General features: G+C 49.7%; 1 protein-coding gene across 7 annotated transcripts in view; it reads left to right on the top strand.

Moving 5' to 3' along the window:
* The window catches only part of NFATC2 (nuclear factor of activated T cells 2), a 180,071-nt gene that overhangs the window by 7,654 nt on the left and 148,698 nt on the right, over positions 1 to 23,719 (top strand). For 2 of the 7 annotated variants that reach the window (XM_039479662.2, XM_039479663.2), the window contains exon 1: positions 12,847 to 13,220. The exons of 3 other annotated variants lie outside the window; for them this stretch is intronic. In XM_039479662.2, the coding sequence (XP_039335596.1) occupies positions 13,091 to 13,220 (130 nt within the window). In that variant the 5' untranslated portion in view covers positions 12,847 to 13,090. Of the gene's footprint in view, positions 1 to 12,846; positions 13,221 to 23,719 lie in introns of those variants that run through there. 2 more of the 7 variants (XR_012519374.1, XM_074406660.1) reach the window with 1 other exon arrangement.

The raw sequence follows: 23,719 nt of genomic DNA, 5'->3' as shown, positions 1-23,719 counted from the left end.
TGTCACCCAGGCTGGAGTGCAATGGCATGATCTCCGCTCACTGCAACCTCCGCCTCCTGGGTTCAAGCAGGATTCTCCTGCCTCAGCCTTCCAAGTAGCTGGGATTACAAGTGCCTCCCACCACACCCGGCTAATTTTTTGTATTTTTAGTGGAGATGGAGTTTCACCATGTTGGCCAGGCTGGTCTTAAACTCGTGACCTCCTGATCCGCCCACCCCCGCCTCCCAAAGTGCTGGGATTACAGGCGTCAGCCACTGCGCCCGGCCATCATGAACCTTTACAAATGGTCATACTGCCCATTCAGGGGAGATCTGCCTCTAGCCAGGTAAGAGTGGATGCGAGGCCAGCAGACCGGAGACTCCTACAGCGGCCCAGGCAAGAGCTGAAGATGGCTGGGGCCAGCGTGGGGCAGGAGAGGCGCTCAGAGGCAGTGCCTCCCAATCCACAGAGCTTTCTTCTGTAAGGTTCTTAAACTGTGTTCCCTGGAGCATACATCCACGGGGACAGTCCCTGGCTTTGGTACCTAGGGGTAGATGCCATCAGTCCTGTGACTATTTGAACCACTTCAGATGTGCCTTTCTATTTCAGCCACGCCTGGATTCCCCTCAGCCGCTCTTCCTCCACCCTCTGCTATCACTGGCAGTCATGAGACTTTTCAGCGTTTCATCTTGATCCAAAAATGTCCCGCAGCAAATCCCCCCTTAGCGAATCACCCAGGAACAGCATGACTCAGTAATGAGTATCAGACACGTGTGGGACATGGTGCATGTGTGACTCTGCAAGTCACATCACAACCTGCTGTATGCCTTAGCTTCTTTCACTGAAAAGTAGCTGTTAGAAATTCTCACACATGGGAGTGTTTTAAGGTTGAAAGGAAGTCGTGTCTGTGAAACTCTCAGCAAAGGCAAAGCGGTCAGTTTCTGTTAGCTGCCATGTTCACTATTATTTTACTGTTTTAATTTCAATTTATTACTTTCCTCCAGTTCAATAACTTTCAAGAGTTCCTACAGGGACTAAAGCTATTTTCTATTAAACCTCTAGGGTCTTTCTGTAGGGTCCTGAGGACCCACTTCAGTCACCGAGCCCCTGAGTCCAGAGGTGTTAGACTGTTAGGGTCTAACAGAAGGCAGAGTTCCTGGCAAGGTGATGGGGAGAAAATCCAATGTGTGTGAGACATGCCTGTTTGCATTTAAAAGTCAGATGAAGATGTTTTTGTGAAGTTGGGGGAGGCATATCCTGGGAAGTCACTCACAAGCGAAGTGACTGTGAGCTTAGGGGAAGTTTAATGATTGTGTTGATGAGAAGCGAAAGAGGGAGAGAACGGCTATGTCTTGTGCTTTTTTGGAGGGAGACGGGGGGTGGGGGTGGGCTCCAGGGTTCAGCTGTGTGGATGGGAGCTGAGGATGGGTACCTCTGAGTCAGCCAGCTCGTCCTCATCATTCCCTGACTTCAAAGATTAGGAAATTGGCACAGATATTTGAGTCTGCAAAGATCATGGCAGAGAAGAGAACAGAGAGAGAAACGGTCTTGGGGCATACCGGGGAAGACAGCCTGGGTGACAGGGTCGGGGGACAGTGGGCCGAGGGTGACAGGTACACTGAGTGAGAAATGATTGTGGGGATGGGCAGATACGAACCAACGCTCTATCCGCTAACGAACCAGCCCTACCCATCCTGCCCCTCGAGGCTCTGCCTTAGTAGAAGATGGAGCCTCCCTGGCCGAGGGATGGCGGTGTCTCTTGTTCAGTTAAGAGCAAGGACCGTAGTTTAAGGGGAAGGCAAGTTTACTGAGCCTGCTTTCCTAAACATTGTTACCCAAGACAGAGGGGAATGTGTTAGAAAGCAAGGAACAAAGCGGAGAAACAAAACCAGGGCCAAGTGTTTGTGGAGGGGCTGGGTGGAAGGAATCAAGAACCCACAGCCCAGGTGCTCACGCTCACGTGCTCCCGGCAGGTGGCACGGATGAATGAGGCAGCAGCTGGGGGCTGGAGGGAACTGGGGTGGGGGCAACAGACACGTGCCCAGGGAACAGCCTCTACACACCTCCAGCTGATTGGTCCATATGGGAATGTGAACCTGAGTGGTTGGATCTGCCTGCCTTTTTTTTTTTTTTTTTTTTTTTTTAAGAAGTTGGAAATGTGGATTTTTATGTGAAATTTCCCAATTTAAAACTGTTAGTTCAACCTGACACAGGGAGGGGAACCACACACACTGGGGCCTTGCTGGGAAGGTGGGGGAGGGGAGAGCATCAGGATAAACAGTTAATGCACGCAGGGCTCAATACCTCGGTGACGGGTTGATTGGTGCCGCAAACCACCACAGCACATGTTCACCGGGAAACAAACCTGCACTTTCTGCACGTGTATCCCGGAACTTAAATAAAATAAAATTGAATTAAAAAAATAAAAATGTTAGTTCAGATTGAAAAGAAGTGACTGGGCAGGGCAAACCTAAGATGCCTGCAGGCCGGATTGGCAGAGCTGCTGGGGACCTGTGGCATCTGCTGCTGTCACATGGGGCATCTCCCTACAGTCCACAGCTTGACTTGAGCGCTGGCTTTTATTAGAACCTTGCTGTCTTAGAAGGTACCGATGGCCATCAGTGCCTGCCCAGTGGGAGGGTGGCTATGCAACTAACTGCCTTTGGCTGCAATCCCCTCTTCGAAAATACTTTTCTCTCAACAGAGAAGCCCTCTTCGGGCTTTAAAAGACTACGTAGGAGATGATAGATTGGAGTGCAAGTTGGGTTTGAAACTGTCTTGTTTTCTTAATTTATAAGGAGCTCATCCCTGAAAATGGCTTTGCAAGAGCATGAGGTTGCCAATGAGGCGTTTGGGGGAGCAAATGCAAGAAATTCAGTCATGGGGATGAACCGTATACATACAAGTACACAAACACATGTGCGCACATGAAATGTCTATATATTCAAGACAGGTCCTTGCTCTGTCACCTGGGCCGGAGTACGGTGCACATGAACACGGCTCACTGCAGCCTCCACCTCCTGGCTCAAGCCCTCCTCCTGTTTTGTCTTCGTAAAGATGAGGTGTCACTATGTTACCCAGGCTGGCCTTGAACTTCTGGTTTCGTCCGATCTTCCCACCTCGGCCTTCCAAAATGATGGGATTACAGGCATGGGCCCAGGATGAACCATATTTTAATATAATATTTTTAAAACAAAATTAATGGCAAAAATCCATGATAAACTTAAAAAAAAAAAAAAGGCCAGATATGCTAACTTGAGCCCAGGAGTTCCAGACCAACCTAGGTGACATAGTGAGACCTTGTCTCTAAATAAAAAAAAAAGTGGGGCACGGTGGCAGGAGCCTGTAGTCCCAGCTACTAGGAGGCTGAGGTAAGAGGACCAGCTGAGCCTGGGGAAGTTGAAGCTGCAGTGAGCCATGATCGTGCCACTGCACTCCATCCTGGGTGACAGAGTGAGACCCTGCCTCAAAAAAAAAAATAAATAAAATACAAATGTGAAATAAAGACAAGATCAACATTACTCATTTTTCCCTTGGCCTTAGGGTACAGTATAGCTCACATGGACTGTTACTGATGGTCTTTATTAAAATTCTAATAGCTTGTTCACCAAGGATTTTTTGTTTTGCACTCATTTTGATGTTTTAAAACATGGTGTGAAGATATAATTTATCTGATTACTGAGTTTTTGGTGCCCTCTTTAATTTTGCCTCTCTTTCTCTCTTTTTTTTTTTTTGAGACGGAGTTTCGCTCTTGTTACCCAGGCTGGAGTGCAATGGCGTGATCTCGGCTCATCGCAACCTCCGCCTCCTGGGCTCAGGCAATTCTCCTGCCTCAGCCTCCTAAGTAGCTGGGATTACAGGCACGCGCCACCACGCCCAGCTAGTTTTTTTGTATTTTTAGTAGAGACGGGGTTTCACATGTTGACCAGGATGGTCTCGATCTCTTGACCTCATGATCCACCCGCCTCGGCCTCCCAAAGTGCTGGGATTACAGGCTTGAGCCACCGCGCCCGGCCCTCTTTTTTTTTTTAAGATGGAGTCTCTCTCTGTTGCCTAGGCTGGAGTGTAGTGGCGCAATTTCAGCTCGCTGCAACCTCCACCTCCTGCATTCAAGTGATTCTTCTGCCTCAGCCTCCCGAGTAGCGGGGACTACAGGCACACACCACCATGCCTGACCAATTTTTTGTATTTTTAGTAGAGACAGGGTTTCACCACATTGGCCAGGCTGGTCTCGAATTCCTGACCTTGTGATCCGCCACCTGTCTTGGCCTCACAAAGTGCTGGGATTACAGGTGTGAGCCACCGTGCCTGGCCTACTTCTGCCTCTCTTGCTTCACCCTAGTGCCAGCCTTGCTGGAGTCAAATGCATCTGTCTTTAAGTTCTAGATTAACACCTAGAGCAGGCGGCCCCAAACTTTTTACACAGGGGGCCAGTTCACTGTTCCTCAGACTGTTGGAGGGCCGCCACATACTGTGCTCCTCTCACTGACCACCAGTGAAAGAGGTGCCCCTTCCTGAAGTGTGGCGGGGGGGCTGGATAAATGGCCTCAGGGGGCCGCATGCGGCCCGCGGGCCGTAATTTGGGGACGCCTGACCTAGAGTGATCATGAGTCCCAGGGAATGCTTCAGTCGAAGGGAGATTGTTTCTGGAGTCTGGTAAAGAATATTCTCACTTTTTGAATCCAACTTAAAACGTTTCAGTGCCTGCCTTATATAAGCTGTGCTTTATTACAATGGGGGGTTGTTAGAACATGGAGTTCATGATGAAAATTTGTAACTTATCTGTTATACAGATGGTCCCTGACTTACGATGTTTGACAGAATTTGTTTACCTTACATCGGTGTGAAGGCAATGTGCATTTAGTAGAAACTGTACTTTGGGCACCCATAAACCATTCTCTTTTTCTCTTTCAGTACAGTATCCAATAAATTACAGAAGATATTCAACACTTTATTATAAAGTAGTCTTTGTGTTGGGTGATTTTGCCCAAAATCAGTTGTGTAGGTGAATGTGTTCTGAGCATGTTGAAGGTAGGCTAGACTAAGCTATGGTGTTCAGTAGGTTAAGCGTATTAAATGCATTTTAACATCTTTATTGTTATTATTATTTAGAGGTGGGGTCTTGCTCTGTTGGAATGCAGTGGTGCGATCATGGCTCACTGCAGTCTTAAGCTCCTGGGCTCCAATGGGAGCCCGGCTAATTTATTTGTATTTTTCATAGAGATGGGGTCTTGCTATGTTGCCTAGGCTGGTCTCAAACTCCTGGCCTCAGCCATCCTCCTGCCTCAGCCTCCATGGTGCTACGATTATAGGCGTGAGCCACCATGCCCTGCCTAAATGCATGTTCAACTTAACAATATTTTATTTTTGAGACAGAGTCTTGCTCCGTCACCAGACTGGAGTGCAGTGGCCTGATCTCAGCTCATTGCAACCTCCAACTCCCTGGTTCAAGCGATTCTCCTGCCTCAGTCTCTCAAGTAGCTGGGATTGCAGGCACGTGCCACCATGCCCAGCTAATTTTTGTATTGTTAGTAGAGATAGGGTTTCACCATGTTGGCCCGGATGGTCTCGAACTCCTGATCCGCTCGCCTTGGCCTCCCAAAGTGCTGGGATTACAGGTGTAAGCCACCACACCTGGCCACAATATTTTCAATGTGTGGCGGTTATACCAGGATGTCACCCACATAAGTTGAGGAGCACCTGTGCGCTATCAGAACCGGCCACAGCACTTTCAGGGCATTTTGCAAGATTAAAAAGCATGGCCTCTTGTTCAAAAAGTATTTAGAATTTTAAAAACGTCAACAGCAGAGCATTCCACCAAGTGCAGGGTCCCTCTAAGCACAGGCTGTTCCAGGTGTGGGGTGCTGTGTGACTCTGCATGTCACAGCCCATGAGTGAGCCCTGGCTGCTACTCAGACAAGCTTGATTTTCCTTGTTAGTGTTAAACAGTCCTTGAATTTTAGAGCTGAAATGGTAACACAGGTATTATCTAATGCATCTCCTCCCAATTTACAGATGGAGAAACTGAGGCACAGGAGATATCTTGCTTAAAGGTCACAGAGTGAGTTAGAGGAAGAACTCAGTTTAGATTCTGGGCCTCCCAGCTCTGGGTTATTCTCTCTGTCTCTCTCTCTTTTTTTTTTTGAGACAAATTCTCGCTCTGTCACCCAGGCTGGAGTGCAGTGGTGCGATCTTGGCTCACTGCAGCCTCTGCCTCCCGGGTTCATGTGATTCTTCTGCCTCAGCCTCCTGAGTATCTGGGACTACAGGCATCCACCACCACGCCCAGCCAACTTTTTTGTATTTTTAGTAGAGACAGGGTTTCACTATGTTCGCCAGGATGGTCTCAATCTCCTGACCTCACGGTCCGCCTCCCTCGGCCTCCCAAAGTGCTGAGATTACAGGTGGGAGCCACCGCTCCTGGTCTGAGTTGTCCTTTAATGTACCACAAGATCACTCCAGGCTCGGTCACACATTTATGTGTTCGTGCCATTGATCTTCAGCAGGAAGGTCAGCCTGGAAAGGGTGGAAGGGATTCAAATGTCCCAGTCTTGTTATAAAGACCTCAAGAACATATTTTCTATGACAGACATTGTCCTTTATAAATAGTCTTTTTCTCTTTCTCTCTCACTGCTCACTTTGGAGACAGGGTCTTGCTGTGTTTCCTCCGCTGGAGTGCTGTGGCTATTCACAGGTGCAATTGTCACGCATCGCAGCCTCAAACTCATGGGCTTGAGCGATCCTTCCGTCTCCGCCTCCGAGTAGCTGGAAGTACAGGTGTGCACCACCGTACCAGGCTCTTTTTCTTTTTAAACAACATGTGCAGGCAGAATTTCCCTGAAGCCACTGAGTCAGATGAAATGTTATTTCTCTGCAAATAATTACAGGTACTGGAACCAGGCTAGATGCTGGGCTGCCAAGGCTATAAGACATTGCTACATTTCAGGACATCCTTGTTGAGTCCCACGAAGCTGAGCAAAGAGGGACTTGGGTTCTCCTAACGGTGCCGTTTTATTCACTGATTGATCTCTCCGGTAAAGGCTCTGTTGGGCGTCATTCTGCCATTCATTCCTTCAGCTGCTTTTTAAGTGAGAACCTACCACGTACTGGGTACCAGTCTATGATCTGGGATACAGCTGGGATTGCCACATAAAAATACAGGATGTCCACTTACATTTGGATTTGGGGTAAAGCGTGAATAATTTCTTAGTATGTTTGCCCCACATACTATTTGGGACATACTTCTACTAAGAAAAGCATTTGTTGTCTAAAATTCAAATTTAACTGGGTGGGTGTCCTGTGTTTGTATTTGCCAAGCTTGGCAACCCTAGATATCCCAGGGAAGAAAACAGACAAATATCCCTGCCTGTGTGGCGATTGCATTTAACTGAAAGAAACAGGCAACAAACTGATGAAGAAATATACATGTGAATAAAATATGGCATAGTGAAAAGGGCAATGAGGAACACAAAGCAGGGTGAGGAAACAGAGAATGCCGGGGAAGGTGATTTTTATTAGGACAGGCAGGGACGGTCTCTTGGAGGAGGTGACTTTTGAGCTATAAAATGAGGTAGTGGCCAGGCAATATCAGAGGGAACAGTAGGTGCAAAGGCCCTGGGGTGGGGTCATGTGGGCATTTTCTTTTCTTTTCTTTTTTTTTTTTTTTGATGAGTAATTTTTTTTTCTTGCACTTTATGTTTTGGGGTACATGTGAAGAACATGCAAGATTGTTGCATAGGTACACACATGGCAGTGTGACTTGCTGCCTTCCTCCCCTTCACTGATTTCTGACATTTCTCCCCATGCTATCTCTCCCTACCTCCCCACCTCCCGTCCCTCCCCCATTTCCCCCCAACAGACCCCAGTGTGTAGCGCTCCCCTCTCTGTGTCCATGTGTTCTCATTGTTCAACACCCGCCTATGAGTGAGAATATGTTTTGAGACAGAGTTTCACTCTTGTTGCCCAGGCTGGAGTGCAATGGCACAATCCTGGCTCACCGTAACCTCCACCTCCCAGGTTCAAGCGATTCTGCTGCCTCAGCCTCCTTAGTAGCTGGGATTACAGGCATGTCCACCATGCCCTGCTATTGTTTTTTTTTTTTTTTTTTTTTTTTTTTTTTTTTTGTATTTTTAGTAGAGATGGCCTTTCTCCATGTTGGTCAGGCTCGAACTCCTGACCTCAGGTCATCCGCCTGCCTTGGCCTCCCAAAGTGCTAGGATTACAGGTGTGAGCCACCGCACCTGGACTCATGGGCATTTTCAAGGACCAAGTGGATGATCAGGGTGGCAGAGGGAGTAAGAGAAGGGGGGAATGGCAAGAAGTGATACCCAAGGAGGGCCAGGTGGGATGCAGCTTACGTAGGGCGTGGCAGCCCAAGGGCTTTGTATTTAATTTTAATTTAGTGGAAAACCACTGGAGGGTTTATCAGGTGTATATTTTTTAAAGGCTCCCTCTAGCTGCTCCACATAGGGGCAAACATGGAAGTAACAAGTCCAGAGAGGAGGCTTCCGCAGTTGTCCAAGTAAGAAATAATGAGGGCCTGGATTCTTGGGAGGTGGAGGAAGAACCGTGAAGTTAGTGAGAAATGGGAGGCTTTGGGTTACATTTGGTGCAACTGCCTGCATTTGCTGAGGGTTTGCATGCGGGCAAAAGGTGAAGACTCAAGAACCACTCCTTGGTGTTTGATTGGAGAACTGGATTAAAGGCAGAACCATCCTGGAGTTGAGGCAGAGTGAGGCAGGAGCAGCTGCAGACACAGGGTTTGGTGTCAGACTCATTCACATTGAGATGCCTGTTAGATGCCCCAATGGAAATGTTGGGTTGGCAGTTGGATATATGAGCCTGGATTTCTGCGGAGAGACCCAGGTTGTAGATAAAAATGAGCCTTCTACCAGAAGGTGGAAAGGAAGGCAGAGCTGTGGGTGGTGGGTAACTCCAGGGCCATCTTGAGGAACCCGGGGACTCGGAGCCACCTTGAATGGCAGGAGGAGCTTCTTGAAGGAGCTTCAGGAGGCAATGCTTCTTGAATATTTCTATCCAGGGGGACCTAAATTATGCTCCATTTTAAGGAAGCCTAGAAGAGGAAGAGAAGTAACTCACAGATGGATCAAAGGATGAGAGTCTGAGTCTTGTGAATCCTTCCATGTTCTCTTATCTCTATGGTTACCATGTCTCTGTAGTCCACACCCCCTTTATCTCTTGCCTGGATGGCTATAAGAACTGCCTAAGGGCCAGGCCTTGTTCCTAAGCGCACAAATTGTTTATTTTTGAATTGAAAATGTTCCTTTCCCCCAGCCCGAACTCCCACCCTTCAAGGTGGCCTGTAGAGAAGAAGACCTATTTACTCCTCACTCTCCAGCGGAAACTTTTATGGGTTGGCACCTAGTCTGAACCACTTCCTTTTAAAGAACTCTGATTATAGTAGTGCAGACTCCAAATCCTGGAACCTTTCAAAATATATCCACTGTTCAGAGAGACAAGTAAGGCAGTTAGAGTTTAGATTGTCCTCAGGCTGAAATTTTTGTAGCACTTGATCAGTTGGAAAGTAATCTTTCCTTTGATATCTCATTTTATTGGGTATCTGAAGAGGATGTGGTGTTGGGGTAAGAATTTAGGTTCTTGCTCTAGCAATTGGGTAGCCAGGGTAAGCCTCAAGGAGGAGAACCCTTAAAGAAAACTCTTAAGGATTTTAAAGCAAGTAACCCTCTGCATCCATCCAGGCAAACACTTACCGTTCCATTGATTAATACATCCATTCATGCATGCAACACATTCACCCTTTCATCTATCCATCCATCCCTCTATCCTTCATTCATCCACCATCTACCATCCATCATCTGTCCATCTACCCTTCATCCACTCATCCATCCATCCACTCCCTATCCATCTATCTTCCATTCATCTATCCTTCATCCATTTATCCTCCAACTATCCATCTACCATCTATTTACCCATCCATCATCCCTCCACCCCCATCCATCCATCCACCCATCCATCATCCCTCCATCCCCTATCCATTCATGCATCCACCCATCCATCTACCCATCCATCCACCCATCGATCCTCCCATCCATCATCCCTCCATCCCCATCGATCCATCCATCCATCCATCCACCCATCCATCCACCCATCCATCCATCCACCCATCCATCCATCCACCCATCCATCTTCCATCCATGCATCCATCCTCCATTTATCCATACATCCATTGTACATAAAGCTGCAAATGAGGTGGTCATAGCTTCTGCCTTAGTGGATCTCACAGGCTAGTGGAGATAAAATTCTCTGATTGACCCAATTTGGGTCCACTTCTTTGCTAGGGGAGGGTGGGGCAGCTAGGTTGATCACTCTACCAAGACTATGTTTAGAGGAGTTTCCCCAAGGAACGCACTGGGGTGCAGTTATGAGAAGGGGGAAATTATTCTGGGTAGGCACAATCAACAAGCGTCCACTAGATTTAGTGGCACTTAATAATTATGGGATGGAGGGATGAGAAGGATGTGAGGAGGCATCCCCAGCTTTTCTCCTTTTCTAAAGCACAGGGAAGCCTGGTTTTCTTGCTTATTGGCCAAAATTTCATCAGCTGGACCTTGGGTCCCTGTCATAAGGACCCAGAAGCATCCACCTCTTTCTAGATACTTGTCTCTAAGTATCCTAGCTGGGGTCATTACTCTTCCCTCCTCTACCTAAATGCATCAGGCACCCCCAAGATGCTTGTTGGATACACATGGCTTAGAAGTGCTTGTAGTTAGGAAACAAAGGCTGGGACTTCTTTGTGCTCCGCAACCAGGAGGTACCGCTCAGAGATCCTCCTCTCTGGCACACACTGGAAGCATCTGGCAAGCTTTTAAAAAATACCGATGCCGGAGTCCCAACCCCAAACATTCTGATCAAATTGATGTCTGGTGGTGCTCAGGTATTTGAATAAAAATTTTAACAGCTCTCCAGGTGATTCTAATGTGTAGTCTGGGTTAAGAACCACTGGTCTGAGTGCAATTTGGAAAACCCTGTTCGTAGCTGGGCTGCTTTGCTTTCAGGGCGTAAGTATGATGATGGGAGAGGCTGTGGCTGTGGAGGGTTGCATCTCCAACATCTTGTGGCAGTGCCAGGCAGGTGCTCCATAAATATCTGTGGAATGATGGATGACTTGGCACAAATCCTCTTAATGGAGCTGAGATGACTCCCCTGAAGAGTGCATGTCCTCAATTATTCCTTGCACATGGGGAAGGATTCTAATCACTTGAGGTCAAGCTGTAGTTCTCACGAGGATCTTAAGACTTCTCCCACCTAATCTCATCCTCCACACTGGTTGCTCCTTAGATTCACCTGAAGTTAAAAAAAATATTTTCAGACATTCTGCTTCAGTTGGTTTGGATTGCAGCCTGGCACGGATGTGTAAAAAGGTGTCCCAGGTGATTCTAATATGTGGGAAGGGTTGAAGACCACTGCTTTGGTCTTTTCTGTGTGTCTGTTTCCAACTTCAGCTAAGTTGGCAGAGCTCCCTGGCAGAGTTATTGGGGGTTGTTCCTTAGTTACCGGGTCCTTAGGCAGTGTTTGCTGAACGTACCTGTTCATTACGCTCACTTTGGGTGCTTAATTAAAAATACATATTCATGGCTGGGTGTGGTGGCTCACGCTGGTAATCCCAGCACTTTGGGAGGCCGAGGCGGGTGGATCACAACGTCAGGAGTTCAAGACCAGCCTGGCCAACGTGGTGAAACCCTGTCTCTACTAAAAATACAAAAATTAGCTGGGCATGGTGGTGCGTGCCTGTAATTCCAGCTACTCAGGAGACTGAGGCAGGAGAATTGCTTGAACCGGAACCAGGGAGGCAGAGGTTGCAGTGAGCCAAGATTGTGCCACTGCACTCCAGCCTGGGCTAAAGAGTGAGACTCCGTCTCAAAAACAAAAACAAACAAACGAAAACCAAAACACATTCATGAGTCCGTATTCAGACTTATGGAATCAGAAGCTCCAGGGAGGGGCCTGAGAATCCTGCTTTAAACAAGCAGCCAGGCGTGTCTGTCACCTGCCAACCACTCCATCACAACTGCCCTCGTCCTTCTGCCTCCAGCACACCCAGCCCCTGCCAGCTCTGGCTCTGCGTTTTCGTTCTCACTGCCAGAACACACGTCCCCAAGGTCGCCTCATCAGTCAGGTTTCTTCAAATGTCACCTCCCCAGAGAGGTCCTCCTTGACCACCCAAGGGACTGACGCCTCCCCAACCTTTAGCCCATACCCTGGTGAGTTCCTCCTGGGCCCATAAGGAGATGCTTTTTGTCCTGTTTTTCTCCTTCAGACTTCTCCCACGACCAGAGCCTGAGCTTCCGAGGGCAACAGTGGCTGGTTCCTGCCGGGTGCCAGCACCTGGCACGTGGTAGGTAGCCAGGAGGCATAGCTGTAAGGGTGGGACTAGTGCGCTCAGGCTGATTTCTTCCCAGGTGCTGGGGACTTGAGTTCAGGGCCACGCAGGTGTCTGAAGCACTGTGAAAACCATGCCGCCCCCGTGGGCACGCGGAGGGACGCCCCCTCCCACGCCTTGGAGAAAAGCAGGAAGAAGCGTGGGGCCGGTGGGTCTCTTAGGGCAAAAGTCCTAGTGGCGGCAGCTTTCTTGTCTAGAGCTCGGTTCGGGCAGGGCGTGTCGCGCTCCCCGTGGAGGGCGGGAGTCAGCGGCCGCCCGAGCGCCCGGCGGTGGCCCGGGACGGTGCGGTCAGGCCCGCGGGCGGCCTCCTTCCTCCCGGCACCCGCCAGCCCAAGCCGCGCGCCCCTCCCCTCCGGTCCCCGGGTGGCGGCCCCGCCCCCGCCGGCCTGGCCGCCCTGTCCCCGCCTCCACGCCCCCCCTTCCCCGGGCTGCAACAGGTGCCTCGGAGCAGGAAGCTCGCGCCGCCGTCGCCGCTGCCGCCGCTCAGCTTCCCCGGGCGCGTCCAGGACCCGCTGCGCCAGGAGCGCCGTCCCCGGACCCGGCGTGCGTCCCCACGAGGAAAGGGACCCCGCTCTCCAGCCGCCTCGCCACCCGGCGTCCTGCCGCCTTCGCCACTCCCCGGCGAGGGGTCCCGGAGCCAGCCGCACCCGCCCTCGCCCCCAGCCCCGCAGCCCTCCCGCCCTGCGCGCCATGAACGCCCCCGGGCAGCAGCTCGAACCCGACGGTGGGGACGCCCCAGGCCATGAGCCCGGGGGCAGCCCCCAAGACGAGCTTGACTTCTCCATCCTCTTCGACTATGAGTATATGAATCCGAACGAAGGTCGGTGGAGGTCCCCCTGGCCCCGCCCCTGAGCCCTCCAGGGGCTCAGGCCTGGGGACAGGGCACAGGGGTCTTGTTGGCTTCAGCTGTTCCCCTTCCTAAGGGGCCTGGATGGAGGGTGCCCCTACCGAGGTGCCAGGGAGGGGGGGTGTCAGTAGCCACTGCCACCCGTAGGGGGCGGTCGGCTCCCTCTTGCCCCTTAGGGGCACCAGTTTCTGGTTGCTCGTGACTGCTCCCTGAGGGTCACTCTCAGCAAAACAAGAGGTGGAAGGCAGGTCCCAAGGCTGGGGGGCGGGTGCCGTCTGCTGGCCTCTTGCTTGGGACTGGGCTGTCAGAGGGCAACGGACGTGATTTCTGTGCCTTTGGAGGGAGGAGGTGAGAAAGCAAAGAATGGAATTAGCAGGGAGGGAGGCAATGCAAAAAAAAAAAAAAAAGGGTTGCCACTGAACCCCAGTTATCAAGGCTAGGAGGCCGCTCCTTTCCTCCAGGCACTGAAGTGAGGCCATGCTGTCCCATCGTCTCCTGTGAGCAGTGCTTGTTGGGGACTTTGTGTTGAAACCGAGGAAGAGGTTGTGTCTGATGCTGGAGGGCGTTGAAGCCTTTGGTGTGATAAGGCTGGCCCATTTCCTCCCTGGGTTCTGCTGCCTCTGCTGAACCCATCACATACCACCCAGCAGAGGATTGCTCTGAGCTTCATTAAGTGATCCACGCCTGGTCCTAATGGATGGGGGGGCAGCTGAGGCGTGGACAGGCTCTTCAGGACACAGGCTCTTTCTGCCTGAACTTTATCACTCTGTGCCTCCAACTGCCCTCAGTCACTGGGGGCTGGGGACTTCCCCAGGCTGGGCCCAGTGCTCATCCGTCACTTCATGTGTTTAACAGGAGCATGCGTTAGACGGAGGAGGAGGAGGGGGAGGAGGCGGCCACATGCCCAACCTCACTGTATATTTCTGGTTAGCAGGTTGTCTTGGAAAAAACAAAAAAACCCAACCAGGCTTCCTGATTTTGACAGCCCAGCCCAGCCCAGCCCAGCCCAGCCAGTGCTTGTTGAAGGCTTGGGGCAGGCCTGTTGGTAGCTTCCAGACGCGCTCTGGGCTTGCCTACATCTGGTGCGTAGGAAGGGCTTGTGCTCACTGGCTCGCGGAGGAAGCTGTCAAGGAGGCTTGATGGCCTGATGTTTCCCACAGGCGCCGTGTTAGGCAGCACAATGAAGTTTTAACTTCCATCAGTGTCCACTCTCGGCCACCTGAGATGAGGGGTTTGCTTTAGCTTTGGGTATCCTATTCACTTGGATACCCAGAGATTGTCATTAGTCATAATTTTGTGTTTTGGCTGGAGATGGAAATAATTAGCCAGCAGGAGAGACCAGCCTCCTAGAGTTGCAATCTGGTAGACATCTTTTGCTTTGAAAAGATAAATTCAGAATCCTCAAACGATCCTCATTAACATCCGTGGTCTTTCTGTTCATTAAGATTAAAGTCATGTTTTTCAGGGACCTAATACTCACACCCCTCCCAGATTCGTAATCAGCTTTTATTTTTCTTGTCGGGCGGGGTTGGGGGGATTTCCGGGGAAATAGTTTCCAAGCCAAATCTGAAGGGAGGTACGATTTATAGTTTTTCTTGGCAAGCGATGCTTGGTGGTCACCAGATGGGTATCTAAATGACCACGGTGAAAGCCCTGGAATCTGTTTTTTCAAAAAAGAAGAAAAAACACAAACTGTATTTTTTGGAACAGTTTCAGATTTACAGAAAAGTTGCAAAGATAGCACAGAGTTCCCATATACCCAATCTCCCGGTTCCCCATGTTACTAACGTTTTTCATTAGTGGGTGTGTTTATTGTAACCAGTGAACCAATATTGACATGTTATTAACTGAGGTTTACCCTTATTCAGATTGAGAATGTTTTTTATGACCCTCACTGTTTTGAGGAGTGTTGGTTGTATTGTAGACTGTCCCCCCATTAGTCTAGGGCTTTAGGTTTTCAGGAGGAAGCCGCAAAGGTAAAGTGCCCTTCTCATCACATCATACCGAGAGTATGTGCTATCCAGCCAGGCTCGGTGGCCTGTCATCCCAGCACTTTGGGAAGCTGAGGAGGGTGGATCACCTGAGATCAGGAGCTCAAGACCAGCCTGGCTAACGTGGTGAAACTCCTACTCTACTAAAAATACACTAATTAGCCGGGCGTGGTGGCAGGTGCCTGTAATCCCAGCTACTCAGGAGGCTGATGCAGAATTGCTTGAACCTGGGAAGCAGAGGCGATCTGGAGCGAGTCATCTAGCTTCTCTGGACCGCTGTCTGCTTATCTGTAAAATGGCTGAAATAATACCACTTGCCTCATAGGACTGCGGTCTGCCTTCAATAGGTTAGCCCATTTAAATCAACACAGCATGTGCTCTGTTACTAATGTTTTCGTAAGCCTTTGCTTTTGTTAATGGAAGTGCTCTATTAATAGGAGGCATCGTTTGTTTACTTACTCAGCTATTGAGCATCTACTGTGTTAGATCACAGGGTCACAGTGGCGAATAAGACCCGGACCCTGCTCTCTGAGCTACTGACTCTAATTGCGCCTCTCTTGTTTTCTCTTGTCTAATTGCTTTAACTAATACCTCCAGTAGAGCGTTACATGACAGTGAAGACAGTGGGCATCCTGGCCCTGGAAGAGGACCTCCAGTGTTGGCTTTAGAATTGTGGTGTATGGATTATGTAAAGGAAATAGGAGTTAGTTCTCTCTTTTTACCCCAAGAGTTTTTATTACAAGTGGGAGTTGAGCGATAGCAAGCTTTTTTAGCCTCTATGGAAAAAGATGATCTTACCCTTCTTAGGCCTATTAATATGTTGGCATACATTAGATTTCTCTATGTGAAAACATCCCTGGTATGGACGCCACTTGGTGTATTATTTTCTTAAGGTTGTGGTGGCATCTGTTTGATAATATTTAAGAATTTTTCGGTATTCATGAGTGATATTCATAATGTCCTATTTCGTGTGCTATCAGGTTCAAATTTCTTTCCTTTTCTATGCTCAGGAATCATTTCTGTCTCCCTGGGACTCCCTGGCCTCTGAAGCTGTGATAGAATTCCTTTGTGAAGTTGCCTGGACTTCGAGCTGCTTTGTGGAGTTGCTTCTTGATGGCTTTCTCTATTGTGTCTGGGAATTGGTCTGTTTACACTTTCTATTTCTACTGGAGTCAGTTTTTGTAAACTGTATCTTTCTGGGAAATTATCCATTTTATCTGCCTAGGTTTCAAATTTATTCACTAGAGATGTGCAAAAAAGACTTTTTTTTTTTTTTTTTTTTTTTTAGTGGAGGAGACAACCAAGTACACAGTGACAGAAAGACCTGGGGGCAGGAATGTGGGAGTCCTGATGGGGCCACTGACCCCACCGTGGAGGGGGAAGATGAAGATGTGCTGGCTGTCAGCAGACAGTTCAGAAGCTGAATTCCCATGTGCATGCTTGCATGCTTGTGAATGCAATGGATTCTTCTTCCAACTTGTATACACAGGGAGAGACGGGTGGGTACTGGGTACCCCTGGTCACCTCCAGAGATGCCAGACCTCCAGTTACCGTGCTAATGACAGACATGTGGGGAGTGCTCACGTCTCCTTTGCCTCAACAGTCTGGTGCAGCTTTCCCTCAATTCCTGGTGAGCTAAAGCATTTAGTGCCAACTTTGACCTTTCAGGAAGGAAAACGGGCTCCTTCTGATCACTGCTTGTTGCTTTATAGAGTCTGTTCCTGAATCCTTAAACTTTTGAGGTCGCAGCCCTTTAAAAAGCTGATGAAATCTGCAGATCGTAGATACACACACACCATGCATGAGCATGCTACGCCTGGACAGCCGTTTCCCCTGTGCTCCCCCCACCACACGTCCCTACCTCCCCACTGCACTCCCTCCCACATCGCCCCCCCCATGCTTTTTATGTCATTTCTCAGCAGCTCTCACAGACCCTTCTGTGTCTTATTCCCTAATTTTACTGGCACGTGAGTGTAGAAACACCTGCTCACAACCCATTCACAGGTCACAATTAAAACCCCATTCTTTTAGCAAACACTGAATGCTGGTTTTGTGCCAGGCCTTGTGGGGGCATAGAGACAAATGAGATATGGTTGCTGCCCTTCCCTGGCCAATAATGGTCACAGTCTGGTAAACATATAGGGACAAATGAGGTGCTGTGATACAGTATCTGTGTGTGTGTGTGTGTGTGTGTGTGTGCGTGTGTGTGTGTGTGTGTTTGGTGCTTGTTAAAAATGGTGTTCTACACTAAGCAAGCAGGTTCACTAAACACATGGGACATTCAGAGATGTTGCTCTCCGTGTCGAGTTAAGGACAGGCCTTAAAAAGCCTGCTTTGGACAAATAAGTCTCCAGGTGCATCTGGAAAGGCGAAATGAGGGCTAGAATGGAGCATTGGCTTTGCAGGGAGGCAGAGGAGATGAGGTTGACGTTGCCTTGTTCATTTTTCACTATTACACACATGTTATCTTGGCTGCTAAATTCAAGTCCCTGTGTTCGTTAGGTGGCGTAGATTTTGATCAGGAGTAGAGGCTCCTAAAACTTTAAAGCAGTGTTATTCAGGTTTGTTCTTAAGGCTTTCCAGGTGTATTAGGTGGTAGGTTAAATACATTTTAAAAATATAGAATGGGTGGCCAGGGGCCTGTCAGTCATGACTGCATTCGAAATCTCAGGCTGCACCCTGGCCTGGTGAGATCAGGCTCGTGGGGGTAAGTTAACTTTGCTGAGAGTTGTGCATTAGTAAATGGCAGGACGGGCCTTGAACTTGGGCACTCAGAGTCCTGGGCCCCTCCCAGCAGCCCTGTATCTGACAGCCAGAATGTGGCCCTGAGCGCAGCAGGGCACCATAGGGAGCTGCTGTCTGTGACTTTGTCTGTTGTGTCCCATGTATGGTGGCATGTGCGCACGTTCACCTCTTAGAGTTGGTATTGATATAATTATAAATTGTATGCTTGCTACTGTCCTGATGGGATTATACTCATTGGAAAACTCCCGGCAAAGGTAGAAATGAGAAAGGACAGGGAGCGCTTCAGTTTTTCTGTTTCTTTCTCTAGCCCGGTGGATGGTCCTGCCTGCTTGCTGGGCATTTAGATTTAACACCTTGCACTTGAATCTTTAATGCTTTTTCCCTCTGTGGAAGAACGATACCAAAGGCAGACTGTAAGCCACACGCACAGTGGGGAGATTGCTTTTCCTGCGTTGGTATTCGGGACCCTCCCGACCTTGTAATCTGAGGTTTTGGAAAAAGACCATTTCTTCAGCTGGGCCTGCAAAGCTCAGGATTTATGAAGGTCCTTATCAAAACAGACCTGCTTGGGCATGCCTGCAAAAGTGAAAATGTTAAATGAGGGGAGAAAAAACAAGTCTGAAATGCCTGCAGAAGTATTTTAAAGGCTCTGAAGGGGACCGTGTACCTGTCTAATGCTAAGAAGGTGGGCTGGAGGTCTGAAATCTGCAATGGGTGACATCACCTGTGTTGCCATGGAGTAGGGAGGAATGTCTCAATAACCAGGGGGCTGGCAGGGGCCACTGATGAAGTGTGCCTACCCCCGGGAACATGGCACTGAAATGAAAGCTCCTGGCAAAAGGTATAAATAAAGAAGCTGTCAGTCAATCAGGCATTAATTTTAAATCTCTGCCCTGGGCCAAGGGTTACACAGTCCCTGCTGTCTTCAAGGGGCAAGTTTCCACTTGGATTTTGAGTTGGCCAAAAGAAAAATGGAAATCAGCTTTTCAGGCTATGGGAAGGGATGTGGGAATCAGCAAGAGACCAAACTCTGGGAGGTGGCTGGTGGGAGAGGGGGACGCTTTGCTAAGTTGGGCAGAGGATGGAAAGAAGGGATATTCCCCTGCTCATGTTGTCTTCTGCGGGCCTTTGACAGAGCGGGTGGGTTTAGTGCTGGTGAGCCCTGATTATCTAAGGTCTATTTCTGGTGAGTGCTTCTGACCAGATCTTTCCTTCTCCTTTTGGCGAGGAAGCCGCTCTGAGGTCTGTTGTCTGTCATGCACTGCACTCTCTTCTGTTAGACACAGACCTTGCTAAATCACAAGTTCAATCTCAAATGCATTAGGAGTTCAGCAAGATAATGGGTAAATTGTGGTGCATTCGTACACTGAAATAGTACACAGCAATCAAAAAGGACGACTGCACACAATATGGGTGAAGCTCAGACATTTTGAACAAAGTGAGACATGTACATCTGTAAAATTTATGGGATGTTCAAGAACAGTCAACCCTCCGGAGGACTTGAAATGTCCTGTATCTTGATTGTGTGTGTGTGTGTGAGTGTGTGTGTGTGCGCACGTGTGTGTGTGGGGGGGTGTGTGCGTATGTATATGTATATATATGCTCAAGATGTATGTGAAATATTTGTGCATTTTGCTGCATGTAAGTGACGCATATTTTAAAAACTGATGAAGGCTGGGTGCAGTGGCTCACTCCTGTAATCCCAGCACTTTGGGAGGCCGAGGCAGGTGGATCACCTGAGGTCAGGAGATTGAGACCATCCTGGACAACACGGTGAAACCCTGTCTCTACTAAAAATACAAAAATTAGCTAGGCGTGGTGGCAGGCACCTGTCATTCTAGCTACTTGGGAGGCTGAGGCAGGAGAATCGCCTGAACCTGGGAGGCGGAGGTTACAGTGAGCCAAGGTCGCATGATTGCCCTGTAGCCTCGGTGACAAGAGTGAGACTCTGTCTCAGAAAAAACCCCCAAAGCTGATGAAATCTGTGCGTGCTCCTCATGTGCAGCTTTTCACCCTCTGCGCCGCCCCCACCACATCCCCCGCTGCATCCCCCGCCCTGAAATTGAATTCAAGCTTTGCCCTGACTCTTTTTTTTGTGGTCTTGGGAATTTCCCTGCACCCCAAGCCTCAGTTTCCCCATCTTTAACAGAGTTGTTCAGAGCCGCTATCTCCAGGGGTTGGTGTAAACTGCAGAGAGAGAACAGGGGAGCGTACACGTGGAAGCTCGCAGCACAGTGGACATAAGCTATTAGAATGACTGGAAATAGGAATGTCTCTGGAATTCTCCAAGGCAGGAGGGCCCCAGGAAATGGCCTGAAACCAGCAAGAGACAGTTCTTCCCATGCAGATTTGAAGTTGGGGCTGGGTCCTTGTGTGTGCCACATGCCTGGGCCCCACTGCTCCCATCTGAAAGGTGACCTTGAGGCCTGTGGGTTGCAGATTCCATACATTTCTCCACCCCTCTCCAAAAGTAGTACGTGTCAGCGTGTGGGCGCGCATGTTTTTGCAAGTGGTCATGCCAGCAGCCAGCCTGCAAGCCTGATTGCTTGCGAAGCATCCCGGTCCTGTGTCCCGGGCGCCTGGCCTCGTGGCAGCTTGCCTGGGAAGCACCACGGAGCCTTTCCTTCGGCCATGTCTGGGGAAGGCAGACAGCTGCTGTCTTAGCTGGGGCACGGTCAGCAGAGGCATCGCGTTCAGGATGGCTTTTTCCAGTGATTCCATTGACGAGACAGGATGGCAGATGCCCTCCCTTTTCTTTTTGGCATTTCTGGACCTGATTTATCCAGATGGAATTTCTCGGCTTTCAGGCCCTGTGTCTGTATGTGTCACCTCTGAATGAAGGGTGTGACAACCTGACTCTGGTCATTAATACACATGATTCACTGATTGAGAATCCACTTACTGTAGGGTGGTGCGTGTGTGTGACTGGGTGGGGTGTGGGCAGCAGGGGTCTGGGGGAGCTTGTCGGAAAATTTGCTGAGTGTCAGATTTGTTATTTGGAGGACACCCATCACTTTTCAAAGGGGTTCTTTCTGTAGGTTGTGCACACCGGCCAGATGCAAAATCCATCCACCGTCCTGCTCCGTTTGGAGATTCCTTGCAGCCCCTGACAGGCAGGAAGTTATGAGAGTTGTCGGGGCGAATGGCAGGAGACGGGGTTTGTCTGTCTGCTTCCCTTTCCTCTGGGTACAGATCTGCGGTGCCAGCTGTGGCATCCTAAGTGCTGCCTTGGCGACAGACTGTGATGTCCCAAACCCAGGCCCTGGGACTCACACCACCTCAGCATCGGGGTGAGCTCATCGAGTCATGGGTCTGATCAGCTTGGCCAGGGATCAGTGCAGCTCTGTGACCCTGCTGCCCGTCGGAGGGGCGTCCAGCCCCAGGCCAGGCCCTGCTCCTCTCTTCCAAGCCACTCAAGCCTGAAAGATCCATTCAACTCTGCCCCTCCCCATGCCCCCCAAGGCCGGCTGCCTCGCAGAGGTTCCCTAGCTGGGTTTCTATTTTGGTCATTCTATTCTGCTTCCCGAAAATTCCACCCGCCTGCAGTTCTAGGCAGAGAAGATGTTCTCCTGCTGTTCCTTTTTTCAGAAGTGATCTGTTGGCTGGCGGGTTGGCACTGAGCGGGCGGCCACCTCAGACTTGGCTGTGTGTCCGTCTGCGAGGGTGAGCAACAGGCCCTATGGGCTCCAGGGGGAGAGACGCTGGCGGGGACCACTGTGTGGCCTGAGTGTGATGTTTAAAATAATCTTTGACTCAATCCTGGGGCAAAAGGAGGGACTATGAACACTCCCGAAGAAAGGCATCTGTGTCTTCAGTTGTCAGGGGCAGGCTACCTCCTGAGTGAAATGATGAGGCCCCCCGGGGAGTTCCTTTTCCGGGGGGATCCTTGTTTCCCAGAGTCAAGGTTATGGTGTCACCATCCAGGAAATCACCTCCCTCCTGAGATGCAGGATAAAGTAGTGGTTAGGCGGGCGGGGGAGCCAGGTTGCCTGAGACTGAATCTTGGCTCTGCGACTTAGAAGCTGTGTGACCTTGGGCAAATCACTTACCCTCTCTGAGCCTCATTTCCCCCCTATATAAAATGAGGGAAATGATATCGCCTGCTTCATAGGGCTCTTGTGAGACAAATATGAACATATATTAGGTATATACAGTGGTTCTTGATATAATGCATGTGGTGTAAATGTGATAGCTGTTAATTATTTGGTTATGACCAGTAGCTCATTGAGTCACTAACACTTTAGTAAGATTTAGTTGATCCACTCCCAGTTGGCCTGGGAGGAAAAGTACAAAGTGTGGAATGCAGAGGGTGTCGGAAGCACGTCTGACCTCCCTCACACGTTTTCCGAAGGTCAGCAGAATCCGAGGTGGAAAGAGAATTCCTAAAGTGCTGACCAACTCGCTTTATTTTTATAAAAATGTCTTCCTTTTTTCATAGCGCTTTCGAAGGGATTGGGGACTAGTGTGTGTCACACGTTCAAGTTGTTGTAAAATAGAGTAATGACAGCAGGGAAAGGGCAGAATTGTCACTGAAAAGATTGTTTTTTAAATAATAATACAGTAGGCCTAGCTGGGCATGGTAGCTCACACCTGTCATCCCAGCGCTTTGGGAGCCTGAGGCTGGTGGATCACATGAGGTCTGGAGTTCAAGACCAGCCTGGCCAACATGGCGAAACCCCATCTCTACTAAAAATATAATAATTAGCTGGGCATGGTGGTGGGCCCCTGTAATCCCAGCTACTTGGGAGGCTGAGGCAGGAGAATCGCTTGAACCCGGGAGGCGGAGGTTGAAGCGAGCCGAAAGCGTGCCACTGCACTTCCAGCCTGGGCGACATGAGCGAAAGTCCTCCCGGCCTCCCCAAGAAAATGATCCAGTAGGCCCCATTTACTGAGTCTTGATTCTGCATGTCTTGGGCTTTACACGGGTTAGGGAAACGGTCAGGTTTGTGTCATTACCGGTGTCATCGCCCCGTGTTACGCACGAGGACATGGAGTTTCCCCAAGTCTCACAGCGGGGGTGGGAGCGGATCTAGAGTCCCCTAACCCCGAGCTTCACTCCGCGACTGAGGCCTGAGGATCTCCGGGTGGAGCTCTTGCTTAGTAGGGCAAAGAGAAGGGCTGGACTGGCCTCCGCAGCGATCTTGTCATGTAGTTTTTGGGAGTGGCCGGAAATCTCTCCACATATTCGCAGGGCCTAGCTATTGGGTAAGCACCCAGGAACTCGATGAAGAGAAGAGTGATACGAACGAGAACTTTCAGATGTCTGCGGCAGACATGAGCGTTACCTGCCAGGGCTGAGAGCGAGCAGATGTCTCATTTCTGAATCAGTTCAGGTTGAGAGCATGACTCATGAGGTGATGCTTCCAGCAGTCTTTGGGCCTCTCTTGTGGGCAGGCCTTGTGTGCCATTCGGGGGCTGTAAAGCCAGGAGCTGTGGTTCTCAGCTCGGGGGCGAGTCTGCCTGGCAGGAGGCATTTGGCGATGCCCGGAGACATTTTTGGTTGCCACAGTGGGGAGAGGGACAGGGCAGCTACTCTTGGCAACTCCTGGGTAGGTGGTTGTGAGGATCAAATGATTTACGACATGTAATGTGCTTACAACAGTACCTAGCATGTAAGTTCTCAATCAATTTTAGCTGCTTTTTCTGCAGGATAATCATTACCGTAATCATTATTGATGTAAGAACCCCATCTGCCTCTAAGAAGCTCATAGTCTAGAGGGTAGCCAGATGAGCGAA

The sequence above is a fragment of the Saimiri boliviensis genome, chromosome 9 (assembly GCF_048565385.1).
Source record: "Saimiri boliviensis isolate mSaiBol1 chromosome 9, mSaiBol1.pri, whole genome shotgun sequence".
In the NCBI taxonomy this organism is placed as follows: domain Eukaryota; kingdom Metazoa; phylum Chordata; class Mammalia; order Primates; family Cebidae; genus Saimiri; species Saimiri boliviensis.
This window is presented reverse-complemented; position numbering and strand designations above follow the sequence as displayed.